Source organism: Echiichthys vipera (assembly GCF_963691815.1).
Source record: "Echiichthys vipera genome assembly, chromosome: 22".
Classification (NCBI taxonomy): domain Eukaryota; kingdom Metazoa; phylum Chordata; class Actinopteri; order Perciformes; family Trachinidae; genus Echiichthys; species Echiichthys vipera.
Genome location: NC_139847.1, coordinates 18,185,099 through 18,204,252, shown reverse-complemented (window position 1 = coordinate 18,204,252; position 19,154 = coordinate 18,185,099). Strand labels below are relative to the sequence as shown.

General features: G+C 43.1%; 1 protein-coding gene across 1 annotated transcript in view; it reads left to right on the top strand.

Annotated features, from left to right (window-relative positions):
* The window catches only part of LOC310964213 (mitogen-activated protein kinase kinase kinase 11), a 56,665-nt gene extending 37,725 nt beyond the window's left edge, over positions 1–18,940 (top strand). Inside the window, exons 6-10 of the mRNA XM_083937264.1 lie at positions 3,204–3,320; positions 6,373–6,544; positions 6,660–6,772; positions 6,948–7,562; positions 10,888–18,940. Of these exons, the coding sequence (XP_083793390.1) occupies positions 3,204–3,320; positions 6,373–6,544; positions 6,660–6,772; positions 6,948–7,562; positions 10,888–11,489 (1,619 nt within the window). The 3' untranslated portion in view covers positions 11,490–18,940. The remainder of the gene's footprint in view (positions 1–3,203; positions 3,321–6,372; positions 6,545–6,659; positions 6,773–6,947; positions 7,563–10,887) is intronic.
* Positions 18,941–19,154: the final 214 nt, after the last annotated feature.

The window sequence follows — 19,154 nt, the reverse complement described above, 5'->3', positions numbered from 1 at the left end:
TGTGTGTGTGTGTGTGTGTGTGTGTGGTTAGGCCTTTCCCAGCAGCAGCAGGGCGGTGATGTGGTGTTGTTTGGGGGGGTTGATGAGAGGGGAGAGTGAGCCAACCACGCCTTGTTACTTCCTGTCTATGGATACACTGCTGGCTGGCCTTTCTTTCTCTCGCTCCTCCCCCCTCTAGCTCCCTAGCCTGTGTTGTTATAATCCTAACCATATCTCTCTAACTTTTTTTTCCACCTTCCTCTTTCCACCACTATTATTCTTATCTTTTTTTCTTCATCCTGTGTTGCTCTTGCACTGTTGAATCATTTATATATTATTTCTATCCCGTAGATATAAAGAGCATACTTAGGATGTCCTTATTCAGGATTCAAAGGTTTTATTTGTCACATACACAAACAGTATGTGCAGTGAAATGCATTGTGGCATACTCTTAAGGCTAAAAGAGGCTTTGCAGTTGCATCACACATTTGGCTCCGTCACGGTTGTATAGTGGCTTAATATAAAGAGAAACAAAGAGGCTGACAAAAAGGAGATAGCTGAGGTTAATTGTTGTGGTGTGGCCAGCATTCCAGTTACACTTTGACTAAAGGGGGATATTATTGTTCAGGAAATGTGTAAAAATCAATACCGCTTTTAATCTTTAGCCCTGGTTTATACTTTGAAACCCTTTGTACACAGCTCAGTTAACCTGAACAGAGTATTTGCTTCTTTTGCCAGCTAGACAGCAAGCTAGTTTAGCAACACCATTACCTAGCAACACCTACTGTAGGTCAACAAGCAAGGACTAGCTATTGCTAGTAGCTAATGAGTAAATTAGGTAATTTCACTTATTTTATTACCTTCATTAAAATAGTGATATCTCCTTCATTCCATGTGTCGGAGCTCTCTTGACTCTCACTACATAGACTTCTGCATTTACTTTTGGGCGAGACGTGGAGTTGAGACTTTGTGAGTTGGACTTGAGTTGACTGTTTTGACTCTTGCAACTTGACGGAAAATGATTTGGACTTGGAAGTTAAAGACGTGTCACTTGAATGACTGTCTGTATTGATTCTTTGTTAGCTATTGTTAGCTAGATAGGCTACAATCTGTTCCCTCAGAACTCCGTAGCTCAGAATCAGAATCAGAATCAGAATACTTTATTGATCCCCGGGGGGAAATTCTTTTGTTCGAATGCTCCGTGCACAGTAGAAACAAGCCATAAAGATGAATAAAGTAGAAATAAAATAAAGTAAAGACTCAATAAAATACAATTAAAATAAATCTAAGTAGCTAATAAATAGCCAATAAAATACAGTACAAATAAATAATAAACAATCAAGTAAACAATCTGAAGTGGGCTCGCTAATTTTAGTCTGATAATGTTTGATTTTGCCAGAATAAAACGTTGGCAATTGTTTTTTTTAATGATACATTGCGGTCTGGGTGTCGGTATTTCACTGTTTTTTTATTTTTTTTCTGTTTGATTGCATTTATTTCACTGAATCATCAATAACTGAAGTACAAATTCATTCTTTTTGAACGGGTTGGATACAAGGGCCAGTAGTATTATCATCAGACAGACACTAATACCTTGTCTTTTCTCTTTATAAAGACTAGATAGACTGCAGTATCTTAGGTGACTCTCCTTAACTAAGGACTCGATTGACTTAACCTGTGGCTTGACTTGCATGCAATGCCATGGCTCAAGTCTAACTTTAGGTTCTTGCAATTGCTATATCCCTTTTTGAAAATGGGAGGGAAACTGAGACAGTGCTACAACATCCAAGAATTTAAAGAGGTCATTGTAAAAAAGTGAAAATTAAGAGATTTATTTTCAAGTCATTGTTACATACACACATGCACAAAAAGGACTTAAATGGGAGAGGTGTCAGAGCTATAAGGCTGTCCATGGAAAAGTGCCCAGGGCAGTTGCTCAAGGGCATCTCAGCTGGCACCTCTCCAGCTACCAGTCCATGCTTATCTAAAAAGAACTGTTAGTACACCAACCAGTAACCCTCGTATTTCTAGCCCACAAAAAAAGAACCATGTGTTTTAAAGAGTAAAGGGTACCCTGACTTAGCTATTTTCCTCAACCTTCCAGCTTTTATTCTTAACAAGTGTTCCCACGCAGGGCATCAACAGCTCAGGCAACAGAGAAGAGAGTGAAGTCTTAATGGGCCCCCCTTTTATTGAGGGCCCCGAATGCTGATGGTCCAGCTCGAAACCTGAGCACAGCATGTCGGGGCTGCGAAGGTGGAAACCAATCATGTTGTTAGCACCTAAAAAAACAGGATGGGAGAGGAAGGAAAGCAAGGGGGAAGAAAAACACATACATAACAGGCATTTTCCCCTGCATGACTCGAGTCATTTTTGATATCCTTTAAATGTAAGTAGAGATGTTCCAATACCTTTTTTTCCTTGCAGATACCAATTACCATACCTGAACTTGCGTATCGTTACAACTCAAAAAGTAGTTCAATAAGTGATTTAAGAATCTAATTTAGTCATGCAACCATTAATTAAAAGGGAAGGAATAAAAAAAGCCAAGGGTAGCCTACAAATTACAGATCGAGGGAAGGAAATGATATCTTGAGAGCATGTTCATTTGAGGTAATTGTTCTAAAATGGAAGGCATGAATAACTAATTTAATTCATAATATATCAGATGAAATGTTACTCCTGATACCCACCAGACTGCTATTATTAGCAGTATTGCTGCTCAGCACCAAGTGCATACTAGCAAAAATAAAATATCTGAAAATATCTGAAAAGCATTCCTCAAATTAGTGTACAAGTGAAATGACACATTTTAGCGAATAATGTATTCAAAGTTTCTCTCCTGGCAGCTACTTGGCTCTGTAGCTTATTAGCAGTGTTAGCTTGTAGTAGCAGTAGCATGCTGTTAGTCTCAGCTCTACTGGCTAGGTTGAAGAGGAAATGGTCAGTTTCCACACAAACACAGCACAGAAATGAATTTATTGACATCTGCTTAGACAGCGGAGTGTTACCTAAGGAAACAACATTTCTTACCAGGCTGAAAACATGTACTGAATTATTTATATATATATATATACCATACAATCAAAGTCAGTAGGTTGTTTTAGAGAATATTTAAAAAGTATGATTGTAAGTATGCATGAATGTGAAGTAGCATCTGTATTCTGGTTTGTGTCTGCCATCTAAGTGGTCTAACACCTGCCGTGCATGTTTGTGTGTTGCAGATTTCATCCATAAGATCACGGTGCAGGCATCCCCAGGCCTGGAGAAGAGACGGAACTCTCCCGATCTGGGTTCGGGCTCCTCGCCCTCCTTCGGCCCACGTTTCCGTGCAATCCAACGTGAGTGCAGTCATTTTTCCCTTGGTAAAACTCACAGGTGCACGAGCGCGTGGTTCCCGCGATTTCCCGGAGTGTAGGATCTCTTGTCTCCCTGCATGCAAACACAGACTGTGTTGCAACATTACTTCCCTCAGTTTCCAAATTCTCTCCTTTCATGTGCTCTCAACCACCCACTCGTCTTTTTTTGTATGCCCATGTTTCCCCGTGGGCCCCCTCTCTCTCTCTCTCTCTCCCCCTCTCTGTGCTTTACTGCTCTCTCTGTCTCTCTCTCACACACACCCTTTTCCCTTTTCAACAGTCTATTCCAGTCCAAATATTATCTGACTTCCTCTCAGTTGCTCAGCACTTCTCAGCAGCATGTTTCCACTGCTCCGCTCCCCCTTGCCTGCTGTTTGTTCATTGCTGCAGCTGGGGGAGCCATTGAGCTGTATTTTCCAGGCAGAAAGAGTCTACAGTTTTATATGCATGTAGTGGCTGCAGTGCGGTTTACTGAATTAAAAATAAGCAGGGAGGAATTCATTGCTCCAGGAGAAGGGGTTGAGACGGGTTGCAGCAGCGGCAGAGATTTACGATACTCTCCTGCTTGTCAGGCTCCTAGACAAATGGCCCGAGATCGTTTCCCTTCGGAGGGAAATTGTAACCAGTAGGTCACAGGGCGTCTTAACAAAAACCCGAAAGGAAATTTGTGGTGTAGCAACAGGCAATGAAAGGGATTTTATTTTTCTAAACAATTACCACCAGGGGTTGACATAAAAGCACAAATTGCAGTGAAACATTTATTTGTAAAAGTGGTTAGTAAATTTAAAACATCTGCCAGCTTCATTTATTCATCAAACAGAGGGCTGGTTTTCTCTACTTCCTAATGACTTTCCTTAATGGCTGTCACTAAGCCACGAGTGTGTCTGTCATTAAAATGTGTTTAGTGGGTATTTATGCCTGCCCTCTCAGTAGCAAGCAGTGATTTATTGCTGGGGCCTCTTAAACTTATTTGTCTAGAGAACTGCCAAATTGGTTTGCATTAGTCCACAGAGTTCTACTCAGCACAATTTTTGTCCTGTTAATATAAATGAGTGCACAATGAAAGGCTGGCTGTATCATATGTGCTGGCAGCTGGTCAATATTGCTATCCTCATCCATCTGTGGGGGCGGGGTAAGTTTTGGGTCTTTGGTCTTCTGTCCTAGTCCTCTCCATCATTCCAGTTCCAGTACCCGAGGCATAGACTCTACATTTATGTTGATAGGACGGTGTAAGTGCTATCCTGTTTAGCGGTATCGCTTTAGGGATGGCAGTCTCAATAGGTATCTCAACAACTTTTAAATGGATTGGCATGGTATTGGGTATAGATATCTCAAGTTCCCAGAGGATGAATCCTACAGAGTTGTTGATGTCCCTCTTCACTCATCCAGTGAAATAGCTCACGAGTTACTTGAAGGATTGTAGCAAAACAGACATCGATTTCCCCCATGAATGGAAATCATTTCAGTGTGTTTTAGCCTTTTTATCTATCGTCAACATTTCGATTTGGCCAATTGGTTTATGCTAAAGTATATAACCCCACCCCCTCCCTGTCAGTGGATGGGACAAGGGTCAAACAAAACAAAACAGTACACTTCAAATACATTTTTTCCAAAAGATAGTGTCTGTCGCTGATGTTTGTACAAGTGTTATTTTTTCTGATAAGTTTTAGTAATTCATTAATTATTAATTTGATGCACTGAAATGAGAATTGACTCTCAATTAGTCTGGTGGGTGTATGAGCGGGACTTCGATACCGCCGGATCAGTACTGTGCAGAGCTTTTGGACAGGTCTTTCATCTTTATATATAGTCTGTGGATACCATACTAGCAATAGAAATTAGCTCAAAGCCTGCAATAGCCACTAGCATGAGTGTAGACTCTTATTGTTGTTGTTTGATACAGTTAAATGAATGTCACCTCAGTTATTCATCTCTATAACTAACATAGCCTTCTCTCTTTTTTCTCTCCCAATGACAGGGACAATATTAAGCGTGCCACATGCTGATTTAATGTCAGATGATGAGCAGAGGAGCAAATTATGAAATCTACAAAAATATTAGGAATATGAAATATTCCATTAACACATGATGACAGTAAAAGCGACACAATGCAAAAGGAAATGTGTTTAATGAGGAAGATGATGGGAAAGGGGTTGTTTTATTTCTCTGATCTTGTTGGAATTGCAAAGTTGTCACTATCATCCGACCTCTGTTCCTGCTTTGAGTACATTCTGTGGCAGAGTGATGGGAGACAAAGTGCACCAGAATGGCCTCCAGTGCAGTAGAGGCCAAAGAAAACAATACATGTCTATTCAGAGAGCATTAATACTTTTTTTCATTTCTGAAGCTGAAATTTAATTACATGAATCGCTGGAAATTAACAGAACCACGACACAGTGAAATACAATCATAGGTTTAAAGTATTTGCAGTAAGTTACACTGGTGCCCGTACCACTTGTGCATCTTTGTTTGACTAATAAGTCAGGCGTTATGACGAGAAGGCTGCATAGGGCTTTGTCAAGGATGTGAGTCTACATCTTGGGAGGTGTTGTGGCAGGAAGCCTGGCATACATGTACATGTGTGTGTGTGTGAATGAATGTTCACACAACGCTCACACACTTTGTGTTGGCAGCACAAGCCAGTTAGGGTGCAAGGTGGTGCCAGAGCATGTGAATGGCAGGTGAAAACTTTTATTGGCACTTTTTTCCAGCAGACTTTGGCTCCTTCTTCTCACACTTTCTGCTCTGTGAACTGCTTGAAGGATCTAGACTGTAGCCATATGATGATGTAATGTTTAGTTCATCAGGACTGTGCAGAAATATGAGCAGATAACGTTCATTGAAGTTGCATGAATTCTAGCTGGAGCAGGAGTCAATTAAAGGTCGTTGTGTTGGAGATGATTGCAGGGCTGCGTAAATGTATTGGTGAAACCTGCCGTTTAAAAATGCACACCTCATTAGGATACAGCTGAGCCGTATGCATACTGATGACATGCAAACTGATATTCATTTTTTTCTCTCTTTTGCCCTGCAGTCAGTCCCAGTGACAACAGCAGGACGTTTGGTCTGAGCCCGAACTGGTCCCTAGATGCTCCTTCTCTTAAACAGACCAATGGAGACCTGAGGTTGGGCCCCCACTGGAGGCCCCAGAGCCCCAAAAGTCCCAAAAGCCCTAAAGTCCTGCGCCTTAGTCCGCAGGAAAGCAGGTACAGAGAACTGCCCTTTTCTTTTACATGTAAACATTTGAAATGTAGGGTTTGGTTACACTCCTTTTAATTCAGTACCATGCTCAAGTATTTTTTAATTTCTTGGCACTTTCAGCTTGTCTATGAGGGCCAAGCTCCTTGAGTCGGATAGCAATGAGAGGGGGGAATCCAAGGATGACTTTGAGGAGTACAGACCCTCCGTGCCAACCCCTCCCTCTGCTCAGAACGGTACCCGGCACCCTTCATCACCGGCTTAACCGCCAGCCGCATATCTTCCATTAGCCACTGTTACAATTCACACTGTCATGACTGTGAATTATGTATAAAAGCTAAATGAATAATACATGGCTCGTCTCCTTCTCCGTCTTTTGAAACATTTTGAAACATTTTTCTCTCTCTGCAGGATCATCAGCGAAGGACAGCCTGCGGCTTCCTCTACCTCAGCGAGACTCGGTCAGCGAGGAAGCGGGTTCATCCCCAGCAGGCTCCCCGAGGCCTGAGAGGGGTTCCCTCGGTGGCCTCATTAAGAGCACCCATCAGGCCCTGCTTGGCGGCGGCTCCCTCCTGGCCTCCGTAGGACTTGGTCGCTGCCTGGATATTCCCCCAAGGGTGCCACCTCGAACTAACCTCCCTTCTCTCGAGAACCACACCCCCTCCGAACCAGAGATCTCCTCCCCTATGCCCCTCATTTCAGAACCCCCAGTGGTGGACGATCTCATCACCTTCTCCACCTCGGAGCTGCTCCCCAGACCTTTGTTGGATTTAGCTCTGCAGTACCAAGAACTGAGGCCCTTGCCCCTGACGCCGCCTCCGCCAAACCCCCGTGAGAGGAGCAGCCACCGTACGCCACAGATGCCACAGAGTCCGCAGAGCCCCAGGACCCCCATGCAGCATGGCAAGCCCAGCCTAGGGGAATGGACCCCAAGTTTCCATTCCACTAATGGGGAGCTGGGCTGTGAGGCCTGTGAGCACAAAGCTGACCGGAGGAGGAGGTCCGGCCTGCACGTCTCTCAGCTAGGTCAGTCTGACTTTTTCATGTTACAGGGGCGCTCCACGAATTTTACAAATAACTCCCAACTGGGAAGCAAGTACAAGCAATACTGGGTCGCTGGAGTGCCCCTTCAATTCTTCCCAGCCCTTAAGGACGTTGGTGTCCTTGGCTGGGGATTTTTTTTCTGGAAGCTAGTAGGCTAGAGTGAAGGTCTTGATATCACATGAAACTAGTTGACATGCTATCTTGTCAGGGCTAAACATCACTTCAAAGACACACCCACTTTATGTGGATTTTTGTATGCAGTATAAACAGAGTATTTGAATATTTCTCCATTACATACATTGAGTCTGACTGGAAAGCTGAGACTCTGTGGATTTAATGAGTCCAGTTATATTCATGTGTAATGATGTTAGTCCCTATAGGAGCCATTTCATTGTAGTGAGAGCATTTTTTGAAACCTGAGCTCTATGTACAAAATGACCTCTAGGATAATCACCGCCTCATGAAACTTTACAACCACAAACTAGAGACCGGGAGCATTCAGAGGATGGATGGCTTTCCTACGTATACTGACGAAAAATGAGTTTCTGAGCAGTTTATAGAACCAAAGTACTGGCTGTCCAATACAAGAAAAGTACAATTCTTCCTTATACACTCTAAATGTTTCATCTTTGAATAGGTGCCTTAACAAAACACAATGTTTATTACTGATTATAAAGAAGGTCACTCAAATGACAGACAAATGAATCTTCAGGTCTTCAGCTTTCAGATGACGCACACCACTTCTATGTGACATCTACTGTTGACCTGCTGTCTCCCTAAAAAAAGACATAGATTGTTCTGTGGAAAATGGGGAGAGGAGAGTGGAAGAGGTTTAACTACAGTCCCCTCATCAAATTTGATCCATGATTTGGTTTTTCATTTATCCGCACGAGTCATCCACATTTCCTTAAGAGCATTAAGCATGTTTTCTGCAAATGGATCCAACCTTTATCTTAAATAATGTATGTTCACCTTCAGCATGACACTGTTCCCTCAGTTCTGGCAGAATAACTATTTTTAAGCAAGATCCTACTGGCACAAAGGAGGCTTCAGTGCAGCACAAGCCTTTTCATTTACATCAAAGCTAGTCCTCAGTTATTTGCATATCTCAGGTAACAGCTGGCCCTTCGTACATCACTGCTAATACTTGCTAAGCAAAGCTAGCATCCAATCTTCTGTTTTTTCCTCTTTCAAGTCAGAGTTTTCTTTCATTGCAGAGTTGAAGATTAATGTAAAACATCCGGGGGCACAGCTGAGGTCAGGCAGACAGAAAGTGCTGAATTTAAAATTGCTAATAATGTATCCTTGACTTCACCGCCACCGCAGTGTCTTTCTGGCCACCTCCTCGGGTAGTTTGGCTGAAGTTCAGCAGTGTGTCTTTGGCGTTTTTAATCTCCAGATTCAGCACATTTTCATACGGAGGCATGTCAGTGAATGCCTGTATGTGTAAAGGATGCATACATGACACGCGATAAAAGATCACAAGAGGGATTAGCATTCATTTCCCTCCTCAAAATGAAATGCAAAAAGTAGACAATGTTCAGTTCTGATTTTGTTTTAATTGATACGAGTGTCACGCTAACACAGATGATTTACTGTACATCCACATGTTTTTTTCCCAAAGACTTCTTAGAAGCACTGACACAGTTTGGAGCTGTAATGACAGAGGCGTGGGTATTGGTTGTTTTAAGAGTGAGTGGGCTTTCCAAGGGCTTTAAGAGTGCCCTCTGGTAACATTTCACACTCTATATCTGGTCTGTTTGACTCACAAAGCCTTGGATTCTCCACAGAGAGGTTCTTACAGCGTTGCCCCCAGGTACTGAGCAGACATGCCTCGCCTGTTCTGCTGCTAACAACCGTAATCTTACAAACACTCATGCGCTCATTACATTGGGCACGCGGAGGCAAAAAGCCACACATAATTAAACAGCGAGTGTTTTAGCTAAACATCTTATTATGTTTACAGACCGTAATGACTCAGGCTCAGATACATAGACAGACTGCCACAAGGTTATTTGGCAGTGAATATGTGCTTGAAAGAGAGAGATGAATGCAGAGGATTCCTTCACTGACGGTTTTTCGTGTGCTCCCATGTGACTCCTGATTGCTCTTTCTTGTCAACTGAATAGCTCGACGGCCTCATGGAGTTGCTGTTGATGTAAATAATGCAATTTGGCAGGCACATCACATTTGGATATAGCAAATGTTCATTCAAGCTGATTTATTCTGAGTTTAATGCTCTTGTCAGTGCTAATTTACACTTGCAGTTGCAGCTCTCTCAACTAGTTACACAGCGCTATGTTACACTTTATTTAGACTAATTGCATCAACACTCTGTGCTGCTGATTGTTTCCATTTCTTTTTGCAGAAATAATGCACCACTTTCACGTTTCTGTGTGAATCAATTTCATCATACAGGTTTATGTGTTTTCAAGAATATGAGAAAGCAAATGCAAATTTCAGATTTGTTTGTTTTTCCTTGTTATTGGTCTGCAAACAGATCACGGCTCTGTTGCTGCAGCTGCTGCATTTCAATCAGGAGAGACTTCATTCGAATGAACAATTATTTATTGACACATGCACAATAAAGAGGAAAATGAGAAAAGACTTTGGCGATTAGACCTCACCGTGACGTCATCATATTTGAAAGGGGTTAGAGAAGCTGTGTGTAATGTAGAGTCTAGACACTGTGGGGAAGGGAGATGAATGACGTGGATGCTCAGACCCGGGTGCTGGAACTGGAGGTGAATGGGGGGGAGGAGGGTTAACAGCTGACGGCATCAGAGAGGAGAACAGAAATGTTGACATCAAAAATGTGATTGGCTGATAGAGATCATGGCTAAATCTGGTTGGTTTTATTAAGAGTAAACGCCCTAATCAGCTGATAAGAAGCAGGAGAAGAGGGAGAGAGAGGGGGACACTAAGCTGCATCATCCAGGCTGGCTGACGTTAGCCTTCCGGAATATCAGTTTGATGGTTGGTTACTTATTGATAACAATGATGATGAGTTAGAACAATTTTTAAGATCAGTATTCTCTAGTTGTCAATATCAGTTAAGGCGATAACTGGGAAGGAAGTGAAACTTATGACGAGAATAAAACTATGGTAAGAACCTCTGCTATAGAGTTGCATTATGGGAAATGTAGAACCCAGCTTTTTAAAGCTTGACTCAAACTAGGGACTAAAAGTGAGGATATCTTGGCCTCCATTGCTTTGATTTTTACCATTCTACTTGATGTCTGTCTCACGTAAGTCCTAGTGTAATACTGAATGCCCCTGTAATATTTTTTCTTTCTGTTCTTTCCAGCTTTGGACCTGCCCTTGTGTCAAGACACACAGGACTCTGATGACAAGCCTTCAGTGCCCTCTTCTCTCTTCCCCAACCCTGCCCTCTGGAGCCCCAAAACCCGTCGCCTAGAGGTCAACGTCATCCCCCGGCCCCGCCCGTCTCCCGTCCGCCCCCGCATAGACCCCTGGAGCTTCATTTCTGCTGGTGGCGGGAACTCAGGTGGTGGCCGCAGCCCACATCGCATGGACGGCAACCCTCTTGGCTACCAACCGTCCCCTACCAACCCTTTCACCAACTGTGACCCCTTCCCCTCACCAGACTGCGACCCATTCGCCCTGAAGGCTGACCCCTCGTGTGGCTTGGACACGGCCTCACCCTTCGACCCCTTCTCCGCTCCCTTTCCCACCTCCCGTTCCGCCCCTTGCTCCACTAACGGCTCACCCACGCTGCCCTCATTCCGTTTAGTGCCCCACAACCTGGCCGACTCGCCCCTCATCGACCTGGGCTGGGCAGCCTGCAGCAAGCCCCTGGATGGCACCAAAGAGAGAGCTCACCCCCGCAAGACACTGGGGCTCAAGCCCTTTAAGTCCCCAACGCAACTCAGAGACGACAGGTTCTAAACCTGTGCCTATGGCAAGGCCGTGTTTTTTCTCTTCACATGAACACAGTCCAGGACCCTTTCCACTACTATGTCCTATATCTTAATGAGGATTTGGATTTTTCTTTTTTAAGCGTACACCCATCATTCAACCCACCAAGGGCGGTTTCCCCAAAGGAAGCTCCAATCAGTGCAGGTCCTATTTATAGGCCAGCCTGCAGCCAGTCAAAGGTGGTACATTGAATTGTGGGATAGCTGCCTTTGAACCAATAGCTGGTGCCCCTTTCATTCTCCCTCTCTATCTTGGTTTCTCTATCCCTTTGAAGGAGCAGAACATAGATCACTAGTCCCATCTTCAGATTCAATCAGACTGCTCATATCACCTGCTTTCATCTCCACCCTACCTTTGAAGCATTGTGACAATGCAGAGGTGGATAAGGCGACTTGCACAGCTTCATCTGCCTCTACCTCTCTGCAGACTGAAAGCATTCAGGACTATGGAAAATTGGAGTGCCTTATTTTGTGAAGTGTTTTTAGTATATATCTTTTCAACATTTCTTGAATGGTTGATCTGGTGCGTAGGGAAGATGCTATGAATTTGGCTTAAAAATTTGCAAATCAGCTTAGCATTGCTGTGGAAGAAAATGTCATCTGTGTGAGCGTGCGCGTATGTGTCTAGACTCTTTGTTCAAGAAAAGCTTACTGTATTTTTTTTAAAACAGCGTCTGGCTGTTGCATGATGGGAGAGAGCACTCAGAGTGGATATTCCAGGCCGCACATGAAACCCAAGACAAATCCATGACATTCCACTTGGAAGCAGATAGAATTCCGATCACATTCCCCTTGAAATACCAGGGACTGGACAGATTAATTCAGATGGCAGGCAGCGCAGCACAGGAAACAGGACGGGGGAGCCCTCTGCATTCCCTTCATATGCCAAAGAATGCCACTGTGACAGTGTGAGGGCTGGAACAAAGAGTGTTTGCAAATACATTGTTTTTACCTCCATGGAGTGCCAGATTGGGGGGGGGGGGGGCTGCCACACTGAACCATACAGAGAAAGTTGAGACAATCACAGAAAGTATTAAAATATGACTTTCATGTGCTTTTCAGTACAAAAATGGTTATCTTTTTTAAAAATATCATCCAGGCCGTGTTATCACTACCCGTCTGATGCTGTAGGAAGGTTCAACCAGATACCTTCAAGTATTTGCTAATACTACAATACATCTGTATGGAAGCTTCATTGAATACTTTATGTCCTCCAGAGTAGGAGTCCACTCGCAAAGCCAGCTCACAATTTCACAGTGTCTTGAACCACATGGGTGACACGACTCTCCTTGAGTGGTTTTGGACAAAGGCACCACTCGCATAGTTGTCATTACAACAGAAACAGGCTGTGAAAGTACAAAATCATTTGATGAAAAACACTTATTTGCTTTCTTGTTGAGAGTGAGATGAAAAGACAGACACTATCGGTCCATTCAATATGAAGCTGTAGCCAGCCCAAAGTTAGCTTAGTTCAGCATAAAGACAGGGGGAAACATCTAGCCTAGCTCTGTCCAAAGTGTCTTCTAGCTCCTGTGAAGTTCCCTTATTAATACATCATATCTTGTTTGTTTAATAACGGGCTAGGCAACCAGTGAAGACTTTTGTTATGTTTGGACAGGCTAGCTGTTTCCGCTTTTCCAGTCGCTAAGTTGAGCTAAGCTAAACTAAGCTAACTGTCAGGCTCAATCAAATCAAATCAGAGTAGCCCTGACTTGACCTTGTGAGATGTAGGCTGGCTTTGCAAGACCCGTAGCAGGGCTTCTAAATTCTTGCTAAAAATCCTCCCTTTGCCATTTTAACACAGCTAAAGTTATGATATTTCCAAAACCACAGAGATGTTCATCACTGAACAATTATACTGGAAGAAATTCATTGTAGAGCCTCTGGCATATCAATTTTCCCACCAACCCTCAACAGACTGTTGAGTCCAGATGCACTGGAGCAACAGCTTGCCCTTTCACTCTTGGTTCACAATCATTATCATCACGGATCGTTCTGCATACTAAATGTTCAGGCACTTTCTCCAGGGTTTTTCTCAAAGCATCCTGGGAAATGTATGATGCGAGGCAGATTGAGGGAAAGCGGCTGCAGCGACAAATACTCACAAATTAACCCCTGGAATGATATCCAATTATTATTATTATCCAATCTTTTTTAATGGCAGTCGACTGGTGCTCAAGCATGTGGTGCATTAACATAATTGGTGTAGGTCACGTGCGTAAGCAACTGAAAGAGACCCGCTTACACATGCCTCAAACTCGTCCTGTTACCCATGTCTTTGCTGAAGCGTTAGGAGGTAAAAACACTGATTGGCTTCATCATTGACACCGTGTCATTGGAGGACAATAACTACTGTGTTCTGCTGAAGAGTGGAAACCTTGTCTCCAGAGGAGAAAGCTTTGTGATTAGCCTAATAATCCTTCTGAGGAACAGAGGAGCTGATAGTGATAATAAGCCTCTTGATAAGAGTGGAGAGCATTAACAAAGTGTTCAGATATTTGGTTAATTAATTTCCCCCAGTGTTACGAAAACGCCCAGCGTCCTCCTTGCAAGGTATATTGAGTTGCTTCTCTCCGTCTTCATTTAAGCCGTGCCTTTTTTTCATGCAATGCAAAGTTTCAAAAACGGATTGAGCTATCTTACCTCCCTTTTCTTTCTTTTTTCTCTGTTGCCACCGGCTGCTCAGCTACCGACCGGATGCAATCTTCACCCAAACGAGGCTCACCTTTTCTATGCCCTTCACCTTCAGTTGCTGTGGGAGATTTTCTCTCTTTTTCTTCTTACTCCTACTCCTTCGCGTCCTCCTTCTGGAAACTTTTCTTGGGGGCACTGCAGAGCATTCAATTCAGTTACAGCGGAGTTTCTATCCAGGAAACATAAATGGCATTTGTTCTAGGACAGAAAACCATTAACTGAGGAGTGCTCATTTAAAGGAGGCAAAGGAAGTGGTTTGAAATTGAAACAGGAGCTTTATATATTTAGTATTTCTATTGCATGTTAATGTGTCTGTCATCATCTTCTGTTCCGGACAGGCTTACTCAACTGTAACAACGGCACAGTGCTTGATTGCACAATGTGTCGGCCAACCACAGTTTAGTAGTTCCCCTCTAAAACAGTTGACATCTGACAGGATCACCCAAACAAAGAAATTCACTGTTTTGCTCGTCAGAAGTTGCTTTATGTCATTCTCCGGTCCAGTCGAACAACTCACCTGCCATCACATGGGAATCTTCCCTCCCGCTGTGCAAAAGTTGTAAGTTTAATATAGAACTTGTCTGTCTCAGCAGTGTTCCCTACCTTCCTTCGCTCTCTTCACCTTCCTCACCACAAACATGTTACTGATGTGACAAGTGATGAGCTATTGCCTCGTATCTTCCGCGTCAACACACAAAGCCACAAGAGCTATCCTGTGATAGTCATTAGACTAGGATGGCTGTTGTTGTCAACAGAGCCCTGTGAGGAGGAATGATACATGAAGGAAATTGAGATGATTGAAACGTCTGGCAGATTATTTCTGTCACAAATTTTGTGTGTGTCAAGCATCCACTTCAGCCTGCCACTCATGTCTCGTCTGCGTTCACTCTGTGCCATGCTTTAATTTTCCCTCAGACCTGATGTTGAAAAATCTTGCCTGCTGTTTTCCATCTAGCTTGCGCACATTGAGTAATTTATAACATGAAGTATCCGTTGTAATAACAGGAGTCACTGTGCTTTTCACATATGATTAAGGTGTTGCCTGGAGTCAGAGTGGGTTTCCTACTGGATGTGATTAATTTGACGTGGGGAGAAATCTTCCTGTTGCGAATTTACCTGTGCATAGAAATGTTTTACCTAAATAAAATACTCTTAATCTAAATCTGACAAAGCTAATTAAGTGGCTGAGGGATTTAGTGGGACACATTTTTAAGAAGTCTTTTGTGGACAGGGACGTCCGATTTTTGGTTTTGGCTGTCAGATTTATGAACCGTTACTGCCACTTCTCCTCCCGAGCTGACAGCCAGCACTCCAATGAGAAAGCGCTGATGAGTTGTTTGTGACGCTCAGCTCTTCGAGACATCGCCCCATCTGTCATGGCAAATCAGCGCCCTGAGTACACACTGACAGGGAGAATGGAAACGAATTCTCTGCAGCAGAGAAGGATATCTGGCCACCAGTGATCCACTTTCAGCCCTGCGGTGGCAGGGAGCAGACACGATTTGATGATCTTAATTCAAAGTTCAAGCTCAGACCACTGCCCCTAATCAATGAATGGAAAATGGCAAATACATTGCATGAATAAAAGCTAATGAGACGGCACAATGGAGGAAACCAAAGCCCTGACCCCCATCACGCTGAAAGGCTGCTTGTGATCAGTGGTTGGTTAAAGAGTTTCAGAGGTGAATAATCAGAGCCATTATTCGGAGGGAAGAAAATACAATGCGAGCTAGCAACTTGCTGGCATTGTGAAGGGTAATGCAATCATTTGTCAGGGTTACGTTACATTAGCACTCACTTATCTTTGTGATCAGTGGATATGTTTAAGTGCGTACTAATGATTGAATTTACCCTTAATAAGCCACTGATCCAAATTGAATCCCATTGACTAGTCTGAATGCTTGAATTGAACTACCCTGATAACTCAAAGTAACAGAGCACTGTGTGTGCATTTAAACGCACCCATCTCTGGTGTTTGACTTTAAAGAAGTCAGTTCAGGAGGGCACTGTATTTCTTAAATTGCCTCGGCCCTGGTTTGCTCTCCTTCATGGTTACACAGAGAAAATTGGAGGACGGAGGGAAAAGCTCTGGCTGAACACATGTCACATTTATTTTATTGATGAAATCTTACCTTGGCGGGTCAGTGAAGAGTAAATTCTGAAACGACAAAATAGATGGCTTGGCATTTTCAGCGGCTTTCACCCCATTTACCTTTGCTGCCTTTGCCTCCTTGTGTCCAATTAAGTGGAGCTGTGGAGGTTACAAATATACCTGGTTATCAGCCTCCTTTCAGTTGTCTCACCGCCAGCCGTCAGCGCCAGAGACACATTATTGCACTCTCTGGCTCATACTAACTGAAACACCTGCCCAGGCCTTTGTTTGGCATTAACAGGCCAAGACCAAATGATCAAATATGACCTTCCATTGACTGTACAGGAATTGCACATCCCAATAGGAATGTGGACAAAAGCCATGTCTGCGAGAGGCGCTGCCAGGTGCGCAAGCTAATGCTTGGTCTCTCAAAGTGTGGACATTATTCCTAATTCTGTTCAGTCTGTGCATCCAAGGTCACCATCTGTTGTCCTCTTTTTCTGTAACTACGGAAACTGAATGACTGGGAAAGGAGGACCAATTTGTTTCCAAGACCACATTGACAGCTCTTGGAGAAGGCTGGTGTTCTGTTTAGCAAAATAAACATTGATTTTATCTTTGAGGTTATCAAGTCCAAGGCCCACTCGCTCATCCCCCCTCCATTCGACAGCCCCGCAGTCCTGATTATTGTTCTGCCTAGCTATTGACACTCAATTACCTTGTGATCTTCCTGGAATAGAAGCCGTTCAATCTGCAAATTTCTGTTTCTAGAGTGTTGAATGAGTGTGCTGCAAACCAATTGGTTGAGTAAACAGCCCTTATGTCTCAAATATAGACACTGCAAATTATTTTTTGTTGTCTCCTCAATCCTGTTTGGAGATGAAAGGACATAGCTGATATTTCACTACCGGGCCACACTGTGTCAGGGTGCATAAGCTAGTTGTAAGAGTACAACCTTTTAGGAGTCCTTGAAGCTTGGTGGTGTACTTAATACAACACCAACAATATTTTCCACCCACCTCACCTTTTTTGAAAAAAAGGTGAAAAACCTGGAAAACTAGAAGGGCACTCAAAGAGCGCAGACTCTGCCAAGCCACACCCTATCTCACATGTTAATTCAGAGGGATTTCCCCCTGTTTTTTCCAACACCACATGAATGCAGCACAAATGGCCGCAATCCTGCGATGTTACTGAATGCACAAAACAATTTCTGCATGTGTCCGGTGATTAAGATCTGCTCCAAAATGTAATGGGTTCTTTCTTGGCCTCTGTTACACCTTCCCACAAAGTTTCATAAAATAGCCAGTAGTTTTCCCGTAACCCTGCTGACAGACAGACAGACAGACAGACGGACAGACAAATGGATTTGTTAGCTTCCTTGTAGACAACTCGCTGCTACAATTCCAATGAAATGAATTGGAAAGAGTGCTGAAAACTTGCCGGACTATACTAGACAAAACAATGATTACCTTAAAAATATTACAATTAATTCAGCGGCAGCACTTAGTGCATGGTTACAAATGTTCAAATATCAACTGTTGTAACAAATGGTATTCAGATGGTGGTCCCGGATCAGGTCATTGCTCTGATTCATGTCTTCAAGGCCCAAATACAATTCATGGTAAAATATTCTACTGAGGTTTGTGGATATTAAACGGTAGGGGGTCTCTTTCAGGTGCTCCTGAATAACTGATCCAATTTAAATGACTCATTGGTTAAATCTCTTCCGCTCACAGCATCACAGTACTGTAAAGGCCTTTTCCTTCTCACCTTCCTACCAGCCAGCTATGGACATTTGCAAAACGTATACACACGGGGGAAAAGTGGATATTTATATATGGCCATCTTTTTACACACTGGATCAAAACTATTTCTCTTTCTAGATGGCCATGGACACGGTCTACGTTAGGATGACGGATCGATTGCTTCATATGAACAAAACATTGTATAGGTTTTCACTGGAGTATTTAAGATGCATGTATGGGTGCTTCATATGAGGCGTATTAACTTTACATTCCAGTTCTCCAATTCGACCAAATCTGTATCAAAATGTCTCCTCCACAAGCCCCGGTGTTTGTGTGAAGCAGAAAATTCCAGAGAATTGCCTGGTAGAGCTTGAAATCCGGTTCTTTTGTGTACATTGCAGCAAAATCCCAAAACCTAAATCGCAGTCTAATGCCTCCTTGGGGCACCCATACTGAATATGTATGTGCATAAAACTGCTAGAAAGAGATGAGGAATGTGTCACTACCTTAAATAGTAGACAAGGTTGACCTCCCCTCTGTCTTTGTATCTATTTGCTTTTATTGTAATTGTCCCAGATTCATTTCCATGTCTATTTTGTGTCTTATTACAACCTAGGCGATGTGATAACATAATTGTTGCATTGCCCTGGCAGCCATTTTTACATCTCTCTCAGAACTGTCTCCACTCAGGCGAGTTAGAGGCTTTGTGGTCGTCGGGCTTTGAAAAATGTGTTATTGTTGCATTTTTGTGAAATCTCGCACTGGGCTGGGCCTAATCAACTGTTTTTATTGTTGTGTGTCAAGAGGACTATTTCTGTATACAGTATGTGAAAATGTTTTTATTTCTCTTGACTATTATAATGGGTTTTAACCTGTGGAAAAAACAAAGGAAAAAGCTCAAAAAGAGATAAGACCAAATAAAATGTAACACTCCCAACTCGTTTGTGACGTCATTCGTATCATAGAGGGAAAAGGGGGGAAGACAGACTTTGGTGCCACAACAAGAACTCTGAGTTGTTCCGTTAGTGCTCTCAGTCGACCATAAAACTTTGAAGGAAGTACAGTCAGGCTGATGGAAGCCATTTTCATCCAACTTGTGGACTCA